Source organism: Serinus canaria, chromosome 1A (genome assembly GCF_022539315.1).
Source record: "Serinus canaria isolate serCan28SL12 chromosome 1A, serCan2020, whole genome shotgun sequence".
Lineage (NCBI taxonomy): Eukaryota > Metazoa > Chordata > Aves > Passeriformes > Fringillidae > Serinus > Serinus canaria.
In genome coordinates, this window is record NC_066314.1 from 22,321,181 (window position 1) to 22,337,296 (window position 16,116).

The 16,116-nt window shown below is 37.3% G+C and overlaps 1 protein-coding gene across 3 annotated transcripts in view; it reads left to right on the forward strand.

The window, feature by feature from the left end:
* TSPAN12 (tetraspanin 12) overlaps positions 1-16,116 on the forward strand; it is a 40,953-nt gene that overhangs the window by 12,054 nt on the left and 12,783 nt on the right. For 2 of the 3 annotated variants that reach the window (XM_030238091.2, XM_009086778.4), the window contains exons 4-5: positions 577-712; positions 14,729-14,803. In XM_030238091.2, the coding sequence (XP_030093951.1) occupies positions 577-712; positions 14,729-14,803 (211 nt within the window). The remainder of the gene's footprint in view (positions 1-576; positions 713-14,728; positions 14,804-16,116) is intronic. The other variant, XM_050986841.1, reaches the window with a different exon arrangement.

Sequence of the window (16,116 nt, forward strand, 5' to 3'; positions counted from 1 at the left end):
TGTTGTTCATTCTGTGTGGTAAGCTTCTTAATTAGGACTTGTAGAATTGAAAATCTTTCAGTTAAACTAATCATTGATGTATTGGAAGGTGCATTTTTTGCCCAAGTTTTGGGCATCAGTTGAAATTAAAAAAAGGGGAAAGGTAGGGTTTCAGTCATGTGCCTTTTTCTTTTGACAGGGATCAATTTTTGGTCTGTTGACAATATGTAATTAAATTATAGTAATATTTAGTTTTGAATACTTTATTCAGTCTGGAGATTTAGAAACTTTATTAATTTTATTACAGCAATGCTTATGAGCCCTGGTGATAAAACAGGGCCTCACTGTGCTGCATACTGTGCAAGTGCAGGACAGGAAGATTACCTTTGCTCCAGAGAGGTTTTGTACAATACAGTTTTTGGGACCCGAGTGCAGCATTTGACTTTAAAACCATGTTGAAGAGATTTTTGTGAAATGTGTAAGGTGCTGGAAAGAATACATCTGCTAATCACCATTTTATTCTTTAATGGCTGTATTTTTTTCTATCATTTTTTTGTGATTGTGCTTGTTTTGATTATTGTTCTGGTTGGTTTTTAGGGTGGAGGAGGCTGTCATTTTGACTTACTTTCCTGTGGTCCACCCAGTTATGATTGCAGTCTGCTGTTTCCTCATCATAGTTGGAATGCTGGGATACTGTGGAACAGTGAAAAGAAATCTGTTGCTCCTTGTCTGGGTATGTTTCATAACTTCTGTTTTGTTTCAGGAGTGTTAGAAAGGTTTTAATCCACAGGCACTAGATAAATACTGATTCTTTTTTATTACCCTGTTGAGTTACATGGTATCAGTGAGGAATTGTAATTGCAAAGCACGCAGTAGGAAATAATTTATTGCCTAGACTGCATTACGCTGTGACTGAAAGACAAGCAGTGTCTCAATTGCAAGTATTCACTTCATTTAGTAGAGGAGTTGCTGAAGGGAAAAATAACTCAAACTCTTCAGTAGTAATAATTATAGGGACGTGAGTCTGAGTACTCTGAAACAAACCTGTATGCTACTGTTTTGACTCCTAGCTGAGCAACAGTTGCCTAACCTAGACTTTGCATTATTCCACTGCAGACTGTGTGTGTAAAGTAACAGCACTTGTAGCTGACAAAAGTTAATTCTGATTATGTTCAGAAGCTTTGTCTTCTCTTACATGGGTGTGGAATTTTGCAGTTGCATTTGGTTGTGAGCAAGTTTAAAAATAAATTCCAAATACCCATCTTTTTCCTTCATTTGGAGAGTATATAACTGAGCTGACAGCAGCTGAAATGTAGTAGTCTCTCCTGCACAAGGCTTTGTGTACAGTTTAACTGTGATGTGGCTTTGACTGTCTCCCTTGACAAACACCATGTTCTTCGTCTGGAAGTCAGGGAATTTGGGGATAATTAAAGAAACAGTCAACCAAAAAAATGCCATTCCAACAAAAGCCCCTCAAGTTCACACAAATTTTAAAGGTTTAGAGTTAAAATTTTTAGACTGTTTGCAGTACTGAAATCCAGGAGATCCAAGAGTGCCATGTATCTGTATGCTTCTTAAAAGTGTAGCTGTAGCTCTTTGGAGAGTTGGACTCTGTTTTCAAACATGAGGATAAGCAGGATTCCAAGCACTCTAAGTTGAAGAGAGCAGGAGCAATGAGGTTTATCAGAGGTTTACCAGACTTGACTACCGTAATTGCAGTAGGAGAAATCGGACAGCTAGAAACCTTCAGCTCTTGGGAATATCCAGGGTCCCATGCAAGTAGAATTGCCCTCCTGCTGTTTTTTCACTGCACTGTGTGTTGGATTCTCATAGAGTGCATTCAGTTGAATTTTTCTTGTGAATCTGTGCAGGCTTAAGTATGTGACACCTAAACCTCACAGATTTTGCACAAAACAAGAATTTTGCACCATAAGAAATTGGCTGAGATTTATGGAACCTTTGCTTTTCTCTAACAGAAATATTCTAACTGCAGAATAAAAAGTTGCTAAACTGTACTAGGGTCTTGTATTATTATTTTTTTTAAATTTGAGAGGGTTTGAGAAAGCTTTATTGCTTTATTTGATATTTCCAGCTGAATGTCTGTTACAGAAGTGTTCCTCAGTTGCAAGAGGGCAGTACTGTTTCTCCTTTTGGATATTTTCTCCTTTTGGAGAAATTGGATATTTGGACTTTTCTCCTTTTGGATACAGGATGGCCTGTATGAAGAGTGAAGATAGTTCTTTCAAAGCTATATTGTCAGGGAAAAGTCTCATTTAAGTCTGAACATGTTAGAGTAACAGAATAGTCAAGCATATTTTATTTTTAGATCCTAATATTTCAATGTTGAAATCAATGGAGACAAGTTTTAAGACAATTACTTAGTGATGGGCATGTGTGTAAGAGAAATGGGTTAATGTAATTTCATACCATATAATTATTTCTCTAGTAATCTTTCTTACATATCTTAAAAGGGCTTTGTACATATTTTTGTTTCATCAAAACAGTGAAAGTATTAAAATACAATAAACTTACTAACTGTAGGGGTTTTTGTAAGGGTATAGGATTTCTTTCATAATGTGTTCTTTATTTTATAGTGGTGGTAGTTTTTAATCCTAATTAAATGAATTAAAAGGTAAAAGTAACCATGTGACGTTGATCATTGCCACATTGTGTCTAGGGAAAGAAAAAGCTGGTTTTGGTATAAGCTTTGAAAAAACCCTCCTTACTACTTCAAGAGAAAATGAAGTTAAAACTAGTTCTGACCTTCAGTTTATTTACACTGCAAGTGAAAAGAAGAAATAATTTATAGCCTTTAGTGCCATCTGGAAATAAATAATTTGAAGTGTATTTAGGCAGTCAAGTTGAACTAAATCAAAACAAGACATTTCTATCGTTTTATGTTGCAGTATTTAATTTTCAGGAGTTGAGATTTGCTCTTGCTAAAAAATCTGATAAGCAAAACTAAATTATATCTTCCTAAATATGTCATTGTCTTTGATCGATTCTTAAATGAATGCAGTTATGTTATACCATACAGAAGTATGCTGACATAAGTCAATGCTTCATTCATCAGACTAATCAGAAAACTGATGGATCAACAAAATGAGCTTTTGTTCAACCAGATGAACTAAAAGAACCTTCATGTAAAACATTAACAACCTCTTCAATCACGCTTTTAGTCTTCTTTTTGAAGTACATGAAAGCCATAATGATGGCATGCACAGATAATTGGATATGTTCCTGGCACCATGCTCATTGCAAGTGCTGATGTTAATTGAAATGGATTTTTGGAAAATGTAATAAAGTGTAAAGACAATAAAATAAATATAGTGTTTGGTTTTAATACATTTGAATACACAATAATTTTCATTTTGTTCTTGAAATTTTGTCTTCAAATTAAATGCTTGAAACCTTTCCATCTTCATGTGGGGGCCTAAGTGTAGATCAAACTCAACTTTGCTCAGCTTAATAGTAGGAAAATGTAAAACCTCAGTCTTCTGAGGTGTATGCTCTGGACTTTAGTAGAACCAGCATTTTAAAGCTATGATCATTTCACATTTAATTACTTTAGAAATATGTCCTGAAGGGTAGTTGGTCTGAAGGGTCCATGTGTAACTTGAGTTTCTATATTTTTTTGTGTGTGATTGACCAACATTCTCATGTAAAAGTAGCTGTGATGCCAGCCTAAAGGGGAAGATCTGAGCTCTTCAAAGTCACTTACTTGGATGCAAGAAAAGTGCAAGGATGGGAGAGTCCCAATTTTATGGTGGTTGGTACAGTTCTTTCAACAAGATTGCTTCTGGATTTGAAAAATAATACTTTGCCTCTCTTCTGAGGCTCTGTTTTGGATTGTTTTCAAAGTTTGTTGTGCACATTGCCTAACTGAAAAAACCCAAACCCTAGCAAAGGGCATATATTCTTTAAGAGTAGTAACCTAAGGATGTGGGTGCGTTGTTTTGGTTTTGTTTGTTATTTTAAAATTTTGTTTGGTTTTTGTTTGTTTTTGTTGGTGGTGAGGTTGTTTATTTGTTTGATTTTGTTGTTGTTGTTTGGGGAGTTTTTTGAGTTCTTGTTTTATTAAAATAACAAAAGTTAGCTCTGGTGCTTGGCAAGAAGAGCTTCATGAAAATCTTATTGGAAAAAAATTGCTGGCTGAAATTTTCATTGCCAGTTCTTGTATTTTTAGCCATGACTTTTCTGTTACTGCAGCATTCAAACAGCACAGGATTCAAATTTGTGTATGTTTTCACAAAGGGGAAAACTATTAGAAATACTTTATGGTCAACAGGGCACTTCTGTTACTGATTCTTATCACATAATTGACAGAATAATAAATATTCCTCAGAGCTAAACATTGTTAGACCCTGTTGGTGTGTGGTTGAACAGCTTATTAATTCTGTTGTGGTGGAACCTGGTTATAAATTGGACCCTGGTAGACTAAACTGTGTATTGAGTTCAAACACAACCAAACAAACCATCATTAAACTTGTGGTTTCTGTGAAGTCTATCTAAAGAATACTGAGATACTGTTGACTGTATCACTTCTTGTGGCAAATTCTTCTATACACCTGCACCCATTTCAGTCCATGTGGATGCAGAGATGGCAGGGTTGAATAAATCTGGAAATCTGCTATTTTGCAAGATACCAATAATTGCTAATGCCTTCTTCCTAAAAGACATTTTTACTCTGTGTGAAATGATAGCTGCTCTACAGTACCACAGCGTCAGCTATTCTGTAGCACTTATGACTACAATTGGCAGGAATTAATATGAGACTTTAGTCTCATAACAAATTTTGTTGTCTGTTTTTTTTCCCTTTTTGTGGCAGCATGTGTTTCTGCACTAATAGATAGTATAGGTTATTGCTCTGTAGTAATAGAGGATATTCATTCGTATCCATGTGAACTCTTAACACAGTTACAGCTGCTCCAATACCTTGTACTAACATTTGGCACTGGAATTATTATTTACCAACCACAAGTATTTCTAAATTATTTAGATACCAAGCATTGAAGGGAAGAAACAACTAACAAACATACTTGGTGTAAACCTGTGCAGTTTAGTATTAAGCTGGATGGGCTGAGTTTGTATTTTGTGGCTTTTATCAATAGCCCATTTACAAATGTGATATGACTGGGAAGAAGACAGAGATTCACAAGACAGGTTGGGCTGCTTTGTTTGGAAGACTGGTTTAAGTGTTTATAATACTTTAGTTCAGGTTTTATGAGAAGCCAGTACTCTGCTAAACTTCAGTTTGATATAGCCTAACTAAGGGGCTGAACATTAAGCTTGCATTCTGAAGTGCTGCTTGTTTGATGTTCCACTGGTAAGAGAAAATACACTAAAAGTTCAATTTTAAAAGTTACACCAATTTTTATTATACCCCAGTATATGAGCAACTTTCTCAAAACTTAGAGTATTTTTTTCTTTCTATATTTCTAACTTTGAATTCAAAGGTAAACTGCTGGAGATGATGCCTGTATTAATTACTATATATCTTTTTCCTTGAAGTGGAGAGCAAGTGTCTTTCCTATTTAGATCAGGATTTTTAAGATTCAGAAGTTGTTTGATTTTGAGATAGATTTTGGTGATGCCACAGTGTCACAACAGAGCTACGCCAGGCTTTGCAGGAAAGTGTGTACTCTCTAGGGCTCCCATCTCTGTGGAGTGGAGTACATTGGTGCTGAGGTTCAATGCCAGTCTCTCTGTCTTCATTTGTAGGCATGGTGCACTTTGTTGACCTTGTCTTCCCTGACATAAATAAATCCTTGCTGTCTATGTCCTTAAAAGACTTTTTCAAAGGCAAGTGCTTTGAAACAGTTCCTAATGTCCTTAAGTGGGAGAGGGAGCCTACAGAGGAGACAAGAGTTGCTTGGCCGTGTGGGGTATTGGGAGTTGTGTAGCAGTGAAGGTGCTGCCTGCAGAACACAGCAAGAGCAGCTGTGTATTTGAACAGCATGGGGAAGCATGACAGGAATTGAACTGGTAGGAGTGGCCAGGTCTTCTTGCAAGTACTTGACTTAAATCCAAATGTTTGCTGTGATCCTGGTGATGATCTGCTGCTTTCATCCAGGCACTGAGCAGCTGCCTTGAATGCTCAGCAGTGTTGCAGAGGCAATGCAGCACTACTTGGTGCCTTTATCCAGCAGCTCAAAGTAACAAGAACTGTCTGGCCTCTTGAGGGCAGTTCAAGGAAATGCATTTGACTTAGGATAGCAAGGTTGTATAGTGCCATTAGGTGGCCATGGATTTTAATTATTTCTGTATATTTCTTCAATAGTGAAGAGACCATAGCTCTTGCTTTAGGAAAGGTAGATACCTATTGGCAGTAGTAATTTCATGGTTTCAGTGTTTTCTGCATGACGCATGCTGTCTGGCACTCCTGTGCCTCACTTTTTACTGCATGCTGTACTTCTAGGCTCACCTCATGGGAATTGGCTACTTTGTTTTTGGGGACTTTTATCCTGAGTGTTCATTTGACTCGGTGTTGCTGTGTTTGGCCTCATGATCCTTTTGGAGCAAGCCTTGCAGCTCTTTTCTTCCTTGTTCTTGTTTTCCCTCATTGTTACACTGTTAATACTGCTTCTTAAGTTAATTCCCACTTGTTACACTGTTGATACTGCTTCTTCCCTCCAGGTTCTTGAAAGTCATTGGTGCTCATGGCAGTAGAGGAGAATGAAACGGCGCCAGAACTATAAAAGGCTCTGGAATAATGCTCCAAGGTCAAAAGAGGAGGGAAAATAGTAATAAAAGGGTTGGTGAAGTGATGGATGTGGGTACCACTAAACTATAGAAAAGACAGGGACTGATATGATTATATATTGAAGGGTAGAGAGTTGTGAGTGATACCAGGAAGGAATGAGGGCTGCTGCATCTTGACTGAGAAAAGATGGGGAGCTGCTGAGATAATACATGGTCTTGCTGCCATAGTGTGGGCTTATTTTTCCCCTCTGTCCTTTCCAGCTCTTGTTTTCTCATTGCTTGTTTGCCCAGGTTTTTTTTTCTCTGCTGAAATGATTAGGAAATGGAAGAAGTTCCTAAGAGCAAGAAAAGAGTATATGAATCCACAAAGCCTAGCCAAATTTCTGTGTCTTGTGTGAGACACATCCCAGCCCACTGATGGGGTATGCCTTGCTGCATTCTTGTTGCCACAAACTGAGTATGGGGTAGATGTCCTGTCAGGTAAATTTTTCTTGTTGAATCATACCATTTTGCCTGTTTAACCACTAAGGCACTTTGCTGTGTCCACGGGGGCTAGTGTTACAATATAAGAGCATTTCTTCACTTAAAATGTTGATTGTTTGAAGTGTCTTGGGGCATGCTGAAGGAGAGTCATTGTGTATCAGCACCAAACCGGTCTATTTTACAAGAAAAAAGGTTTTTGTGACTAAGGAAAATTTTTATGGTGTGTAATTTCCTTGGTAGAAAATAAAGAGCAGGTAGACAAATGAAGGAGGCTGTGTTTTGAAAAGTCTGTGCAAAATAGGAAACTTTAGTTTTTGATAAAAATGTTATGAAATAGGGGAAGAAAAAGGGGAAAAGAAATATGACAAGCCATAAGAAAATCATAGTCTAATGCCTATCTTCACCTATGTCCTGTTTAGTACTTTACCTAGCAATAACCCTTACTTCGGGAAGTTCACTGACTTGATGTAATTGAACCCTTAGCAAATAAATCCTAATAATTGTTTGAAGTTTGTATTTGCTTATTTACAAAATAATACCAGTTTATATATATAAAATAACCATTAAAGTTAAAATTTACAACAGGTGAAGAATATTCCACAGAAGAATCAAGGCTGTGAACAAAAATCTAACCATTCATAAATAATTTTATTTAGTTTTTTAAAAAACAAATGGCTTAGTAAAAAGAACTTGGATGCATAGCTTTAAAAACTAGAATGTTCATTGCCATAAAAAATTAATTTAAATAAAGTTTTACAGAGAAGAGGTGGATTTTGCAAAGAGGTGGACTTTAAGACATTTTGATGCTTGATCTTTTTTGTGTGAAATGTATTTATTTTGAAGAACTGGATGGCATTCCATAGCATATGTTGCAAGTTGATGGTTTCAGCTCATTTCCCTGTTGACTTTTGGCTGCATCTCTCGCAGATTTCTGTGTTGTCAAGCAAATAAACCAAATTTAAAATCAAAATGATTAATGGACTGTTAATTCCTACAGGGCAGGGCTCAGGGTACAGGGGAGGGAGGCAGGGGAAAATTTGCACTGCTGAAGTGGATAAACAGCATGTCAGTTTTCCATGCAGATTGTCTGTCTCCGTTTAATGAGTGTTTGCTCTATTTTTAAAAAAGATAGCCAGATTAATCATGAAAATAACCTTGTTAGTTTGTAAACCAACAAAATAATGGGAATCATAGCCTCTTAGTTATCAAAGGAGGAAGGACTTGTTGTGTTTTACACAGAGCAATTCTGGTTTCTGTTGGTGATCCATGGTGATGGTCATCTGAGGTTTCCCAGGGGGCAGAGAGATCTTTGGATGGCTTGCATCTCAGAAGATCAAGGCTGATGCTCTCAGGCTGTTAGCCATTGGGAAGTGCTATGCATAGCTCTTAAAATCTGCTGGCATTTGCTTTACATACCATATACTCTGATCTTTTAGAGGTTACAGTAAGGTTTCATTCTGCAGCTGCCCTCTTGGAATTTCCTTTAGCCCCTGCCCTTTCCAGAGCTTTCTTCACCTCTAATGCCACATAGAACATGTTGCTCAAGAGCTCAGAGACAGCAAGTCTGAGGGGAACAGAGTTGTTGATTCTCTGTTTGCTCTGGCAAAAGGTTTGGGTTTTTTCTCAAGTCTGAGGGGGGGAAAATGGGGATTTATACCTTCTGGGAGAAAAGTGTTTGGGAGGAGAGTAGTAAAGCTTGAAAAAAATGATGTTTATGAAATAAAATGCAGGTGATGTGAATGATGATTCCTTAATAAGTACACTGATCCTTTAAAGAAAGGTGCATTTGCTCAGAAAATGAAGGATTTCTACAGTCTTCTAGAGAAGTTCTCCAAAAGCTCCCCATGGTCTCTCTTTTCTTCACTATTTTGCAACTTCTGGCTCCAGTAGTTAACCCCTGCCTACCACTGCTCTTTGCTTTCATATACAGAATATACTCTTGCTTTCTCACTGTCTGGAAGTGGGCTTAAGAAGTTAGTATTTTGACTGTGTTGTGTGATGGGATTTGTTCTCTAGGGATTAATTAAGTAGATGGTGAAGTCTCCTCAGGTTGACAGTAGTTAACTAGGAAGCTGTCAGAACAGAAGAGCATGATGCAACATAAAATCAAAAAGGTCTGAGTGAGGAAAAGATAAACCAAACCATTCTTGTGCCTTTCTAGTTCTGATGAAATCTGAGTTGACACAGAATCCTGTCTCAGTTCATGTTCATGGCTCTTGCTTCCAAATCACACTTGCAAGCTGCAAACAAAGCAATCACTGGTATGAGTGGGCTCAGAGGAGCGTGGCTGGGGATGTGTTCAGGTCTTTGATTCTCCTTGTGCATAGGCTAACAGTGCAGTTTTACTGGTTATAGTCGCTGCTTGCTGATGAAGCATTTCATAGGTCAGTGGCAGAGTGAAAAAAAATGTGAAAAAACCCCAACACTTCCAGAACATACATGGGGGCACTCAGCTTTGTAGTATGGCAGCTCTTATCTGCTTCAGTTGCTAGGCAGCAGAGTGCCATCGTGACCACTAAATACCCCAAGTGACCAAATTTCTCTTGGAGTTCCTGGTCTTAGCCTTGTTTCTGACAGAATGTTTACACAGGGTTCAGAAGGGCATCCTCAGAGGACAGTCATGCAGGTTGTGTGTCTGTGCCAGTAGGATCATCATGGTAGCTGAAGTAGGGCACTGGCTATTGACATTGCCCTGGCTGTTGCACTGAAGGAAACTACTGTAGGGCACTAGAGTTTTAACTCAAGTTTTCCTTTGCTAAATGTAGTTAGAATTCAATATTTCTGCTGTTAAAAAATCTCTGAGAAGAACTCTCCATGTACTGTGTTTTCTTAGTGTTTTCCATCATCCTGTAGCCATGTTAGTAACAGAAATAGGTAATTTCTCACCAGTTCTTTTCACCTGTTGCCTGAAAAGCACAGACAAATTACATTAGGTTATTAATTGCACGTGTCATGTGGTGTTTTCAACACAAAATCTCTAGAACTACAGTAAGAGTTTTCTATTGCATATCTGCAAAAGATTGTTGCCCACTACAGTTGTGTTTCCCCTAAGCTGCCCACAATTGCAACAAAAAAAAACCCCTGCATTCAGCAGGTTGGAAAGCCATGAGAAAGAGATTTTATGTTGGGAGACACTTCATGTGTCTGTCTTTGCTGTTACTCTCTGAACAGAATGGGAGTTGTTGGAAAAAACACCTTTTAAATAAATGTAAAATGCTTTAGATTCAGTAAAAGTGATTTTGTACTTGCATTTGCTATTTTTATTTGTGTTTTTGTCCAAGTGATTGAGATGATCAAGAAAGAAATATGTTCCTGGAATATATTGGTGGTTGTGGACATTAGCTTAGTTTGGTAGAACAAATGTAATACCAAAAAAGCCTGTCATAATTTACTTAGGATAAACTAATTTTGTAACTTAGTTTTTAGTCTTAGATGGAAAGATAGGAAGACATTTTGGGCATATACCAGAGTGTATATGTGCTCCATTTATGGAGAACTGGCATACACTATCATATATGGAGCTTGTTCCCTCTTGTGGGCTGCCACTGTGGTGTGCAGAAATTTTATTCAGACTAAAATGTTTTATTATATTTACATAGCCTATACAGACCTTTATAAAAATAGCTTTTAATTACTTTGATTTTTAATGCATAGCTGAAAATACCATAAAGGCTATGTTGTTTAGTGCTTTATCAGGTTCTGGTAGCCTTTATGCCCATAACTATTGGAATTAGAACAAAACCTATTTGATACTCGTGCCTGTTTTTTGATTTGGTAGATGTTGGTTAGGTTTTGTTTTGGTTTTTGTCTTTATTTACTTGATGGTTACTTCCTTTCTGTGGCTGAAAGTCATCGTAATGGGATTTGCCATCACCATCCTTTCTGTCTTATATATGAATTCCCCATAGGTGTGAACGTGGGGTTGTTTGACTTGCCCAGGAGCAGGAGCTCTCTGGAGGCAGTTACAAGTTACAGTAGGTGAGTGTAAGCTGGTAGCTCTCTGCACTAGTATTAGTATCTCGGTGATGGGATTCCATGTTGTTGTTGTGTGTGGTTTCTGCTTGGAGGTTTCAGGATTTGAATACTGGCTGTGGATATTTTTGTGGCTGTACCACATGAAGACTATTCCAGCAGAACTGGGTCTGGTGATTACATATGAAATATCTTTACTATCTTTCCTTGGCCCTTCATGCCTCTTTGCATCTTTGAAACTAGTTTTCACAGTAATGACTTTGTTTCTATTCCCTCTTCTTGAATGATTAGTCTCTTGCACAAGAAAGGAAGGAGAACATGATTCTCCTGAGCCCCCAGGGTCCTTCTCCTCTCTTTTAGGACTGATGTGCTGGAAAAACAGAGTTGGTTAAGCCTCTGCAGTCTGTCAGTGCTGCAAATGCAAGTGCTTGTGCAATGTTCCAGGTGTTAGATGAAATGCTCCTGTTGGAAGGCTACTGCTTTTCAGAGCTGCTGCCTCCCTTTCTTCTCCCTCCTTCCCTTCTAGCCTGTGACCTGTAGTAGAGCAGGCTAAACAAGGAGGTTGCAGGAGACCAGCTCCTGCTAACTGGCAACATTCATTTTACTGTGAAGGGATGCTGAAGTTGAGTATCTTGGCCACAAGCATGACAAATGCAGCAGTAAATGGCTAATGCTTTATTTATTTTTTAAGTTGGCAAGTATTTTTACTTTGATTTATTACTCCCTGAAGAGTGTTTTTTGCCAGCATTTCAGTCATTCAGCTTCTCTCAAGGAAGCAACATTTTAGGTTTTTCACAGTTTTGCTGGAGGAAGAAATCCTTCAGTGAAACTGATGGGTTTGTAACAGGCTCAAGGCACCACTCCAGTTCTCTGATTACTTTGCATGTCAGACTAAGGAGAGAATGATAGAGATTAGCAATTGCCTGCAAAAGGGAAATGCTAAAAGTCAGTAGGACTTGCCTTGTAAAGGGTCTCCAGTTCTTAAAACAATCACAGAAATTAGAAAATATCTCAGCAATGGCCAAGAATACTCTGAGGGAGATGTTCTGTAGAAGGCACTATCAGGGACTTCCTTGCACAGTTTAGAGTGTGATACACAGCCATGCTCCTCAGTGAGTTACTCATCTTTATGACATGTAAAGATGGCCCACAGGAAGAAATATTAAGCCTGCTTCAAAACCAAGTCCCTGTTTCTGGCAAGAACCAGAAGCATGGAAATGCAGAAAGATGCATTTAGCATTCAGACTCTTGTGGGAGTTTAACTGGGGACAGGGAATAAGCATTGAAGCCAGTAATAATTTCTAGATTTGGAAGATGGAAATTAGGGGTAATACATTTAAATACTGGTTAGAGGATTTTTTTTCTCCAGAAAAATCTTATATAAGAAGTATTTGTTTTGCAAACTATTATAAGAGAGATATAATACTCCCTTCAGTAGTGGAGAGAAAAAACCTCCTATGTGCAAGTTCAGTATGCCTGCAGTCACTCAATTCATGGCTTTTCATGTGTGTAAACTCATTGTTTTCTCTTCTGTGTTATGTGACAGAGATGGGCTTTCTCAGGGTAGAAAGCTTGATTCTACAGTGCCCTGATGTGTATAGATGTAGCTAGTCAGGAGTGCTCAATCCCTGGCAGAGCCAGAAGTGGTTTATGAGTCAATCTGGCTAAATAGTTTTCTATCTTGGGCTGTATTCAGGAGAAATAGGAGAAAATCTTGGGTTTGGTTTTTCTGTCTTCTGTTACTACCACAAACACTCAACTTACACGCTGAGAAAGACGAGGAAGTTTCAGATGCTAAGCTTGATGAATGAATTAAATGTTACAAAAAACTGCAAATTAAGAGTTTTGCAGAGAACACCATATGTGCACTCCCAGATGTATCGCTTTCACCACAATCCGTGATTTTTGTATAAGATTCAGAGATGGCAGACAATACCAAGCTTGTTATTCAGTTAAGAGTATAAACCTACTGAAATTTCTTCTGACAGCAGAGAAGTGCAATGCACTTTTCATTCAAACATTTAGTTTTTCTCCCTCTCAAAAATGTCAGTATTAGTCATAATGCCCTTAAACATTTTTTATTATTATTATTTATTAAAAGAGCATGTGGCACTAAACCATGTGGCATTCTTTCCTGCTTTCAAAGTGAATACTTAGAAAAGAAGATTTTTCTGTTTTCTTTATTTTAAAGAGCCCTTTGCATAGCTACTAGGCACTGTAATGATAGTAGATACATTGCATAGAAGCTAATGAATTTATTTTTTAGAGAAAGCACTGTTGTTCTTGGAAGGTGTGACTCATGTTTTTCATTTTTTGGACCTTTGGAGGATGACCATTTTGGTTATTGAAGACGTGTACTTGGGTTCTGTGTGTGCTTACAGTGTTGATTTGTAAGGAGTGTGTTGTTCAGCTGTAACAACTGTAAAGATGCAATGTGACATGATAGAGTCTAGTGAAACAGGAATCTTCCTTTCAGTACCATCTTTATTGGGTACAGGTTTCTCTTGAAAATTAACATGAGTATTTTTACACACACTTCTTACACATCTCTGTGTTTGTCTACATGCCTAATTCAAGGAGTTGGATTTGGTGAGCAAGTAGAGATTAAGACAAGACCAGTAGCTGCCAAGGTATCTGTGAATTACTCAGTTCCAGACCTTTTATGCAGATAAATGAAAAAGGTGCTATGTAGATGACTGTTAAAGCCTAACATTTATGGATTTCTAATGGTTTTAAACAGAGTAAATACATCTTATTTGCCCATTAATTTAAAAAAAAAAATCACTTACCATAAGTGCATGTTTTGTGTCCGAAATAGATTCCAGAATGAAACAATTAAATTAGAAGCCATTTGGCATGTATGCTACTGATGGAATTATATATTTGCTCTGTTCTATTTTATATTGTGATATTGTTTCTTTGATTTTCAAGTTAAATTAAAATCCATGAAGATTGTAGCTTTAAAGTCTTGTGTACTGAGACCAAAGGGAATCTCAGTCCACTGACATGGAAGAAAGTTTGGAGTCAAGAAAGTTTGCTTTAAATAAAAGATAAAAGGGTTATTTTCAGTAGGAAACACCAGTTAAAATAGCCTTAAATTCCATGTAGCTTTATCCTGCAGTTCAGAAAGGGTTTGTTGATGCTATAAAGAAGATACTCCTGCTCTTTTTTATTGCAGCAACCAGTTTTTCTTAAGCATCCTTACCAAGGTTTGTACTTTTTCATTTACACTTGTATTTCCTGTTTTTAAATAGTTCAAGGGTTATACCTTCTAATAGTAAAAGATATTTCAATTAATCTCTAAATATTTGTACAGTTAGACCAGACCTTATATATCTAAATCACTTTGGTAATGTAGTTTTCAAGAAAGAAACGTCTCATGATTTTAGCTTTTATAAAGTTTACTGACTGAGTCTTCCATATTTTGGTTACAAAAATGTATTTTTCTTTCCCTGTCTTAAATCGTGTCAAATTTCAATAATATTTTCAGATGTTCTTTAACTTTGAAAACAGACTTAACAATATTAAACTTTGAAAAATATTTTTATTTCAAAGAGGATAAAAATAGCTAAGACCATTCTGTTTTCTGCAGTATTTTGGAAGCTTGCTTGTAATATTCTGCGTTGAACTGGCCTGTGGTGTTTGGACCTACGAGCAGGAAATAACGGTGAGTCAGAAAAGGAGGCTGCATTTTTTCAGCAGAATAAAACTAAGTTTTCCATTAGCTAGCTTTTTCTAATTGCTGTAGTGTTTATCTCTGTTCATTATTCTGACAGTTTAATTTCAACTGATTGCCTTCATTTTAAACAGAGAATTCTCCTGGGGGAGCTTGTCTGTCTGAAAGGCCCTGTCTGGGTTTCTCCTTACCCCATTTATATTTGAGAGCCAAATCCTTCATCCCCCCATTTAAGAACCTAATTTTTTTTAATTGTTGCTCAGGCAGGTTCTCATTGAAGTCTTTGATATTTTTGAGGATAAATTAGAACTTCAGGCTTAAATATGGATTTTGAGAGAGGAGATGAGAGAATTCAAAGGGGTTTTGTCCCAAAAGTTCTTTCTGTTTTAAAGAGTACTACATTGTAAACAGACATGTTCTTTCCATAGAGGACTTGCTGTCTGCTAAAATCTGCACACTGCCTCCACAAGCTATAAATGCCAGTTTTAAGCAAAATATGTCTTGACTATAAAACACTTCTGTAAACTTGTGAAGAGGTTTTATCTCTGTGTAGTTTTTATAACTACACCCCCCTTTAATTTTTCGAACTGAGGACTTTTAACTATCATGTAAGAAAATAGGTAAGTGTTGAGCAAATTAAACTGAAATGTAACTGCTGGCTGCTCTATCCTTACATCTTGTATTCAGTCTGGTACATTTTTATGAACAGAGGGACAAATATTTTTCTCTCAGCTGCCAAGATATGCCCAATATAATGGTCTTTCCAACAGTAAATGCCAATTTTATTGCAGTATGATGTTGAGGTGGCTTTCTTGATATTTACACAGTACTTGGACCAAAGGAATTTCTGGCAGGTTTGAAGTTACATAGCAGGACTTTGCATCAGAATTCATTCCCTTGCAGTACAGATTCCAGGAAGCTGTTCTAATATAATAGAGATTATAGGCTGTTCCTTTGCTTTAAATGTCAGCTTGCGTTAATTCATTTTAAAATTGGGAATACAGACAAGAGGCATTCTTCATGTTATGGGCACAGCTGCCCTCTGCAGGGGTTTTGCCAAAGATGATTGTTACAACTAAAATACATAATTCCACAAAAATCTTGTCAATGGAAACTGCCTGAAACAACGTAGCCTTCACAGCACTGAAACATGCTTTTTCAGCCTTCACTGTTTAGAAACCCTGGAGTTATGGTGTGTTTTAGTCTGACCCCCAAGCTGGGGGGGTTTTTTAACCCATACCTGGGACAGTTTGAAAAAGACTGGCATAGCCCTACCATATGTTATGTCACTGGTCAAGCTGTTT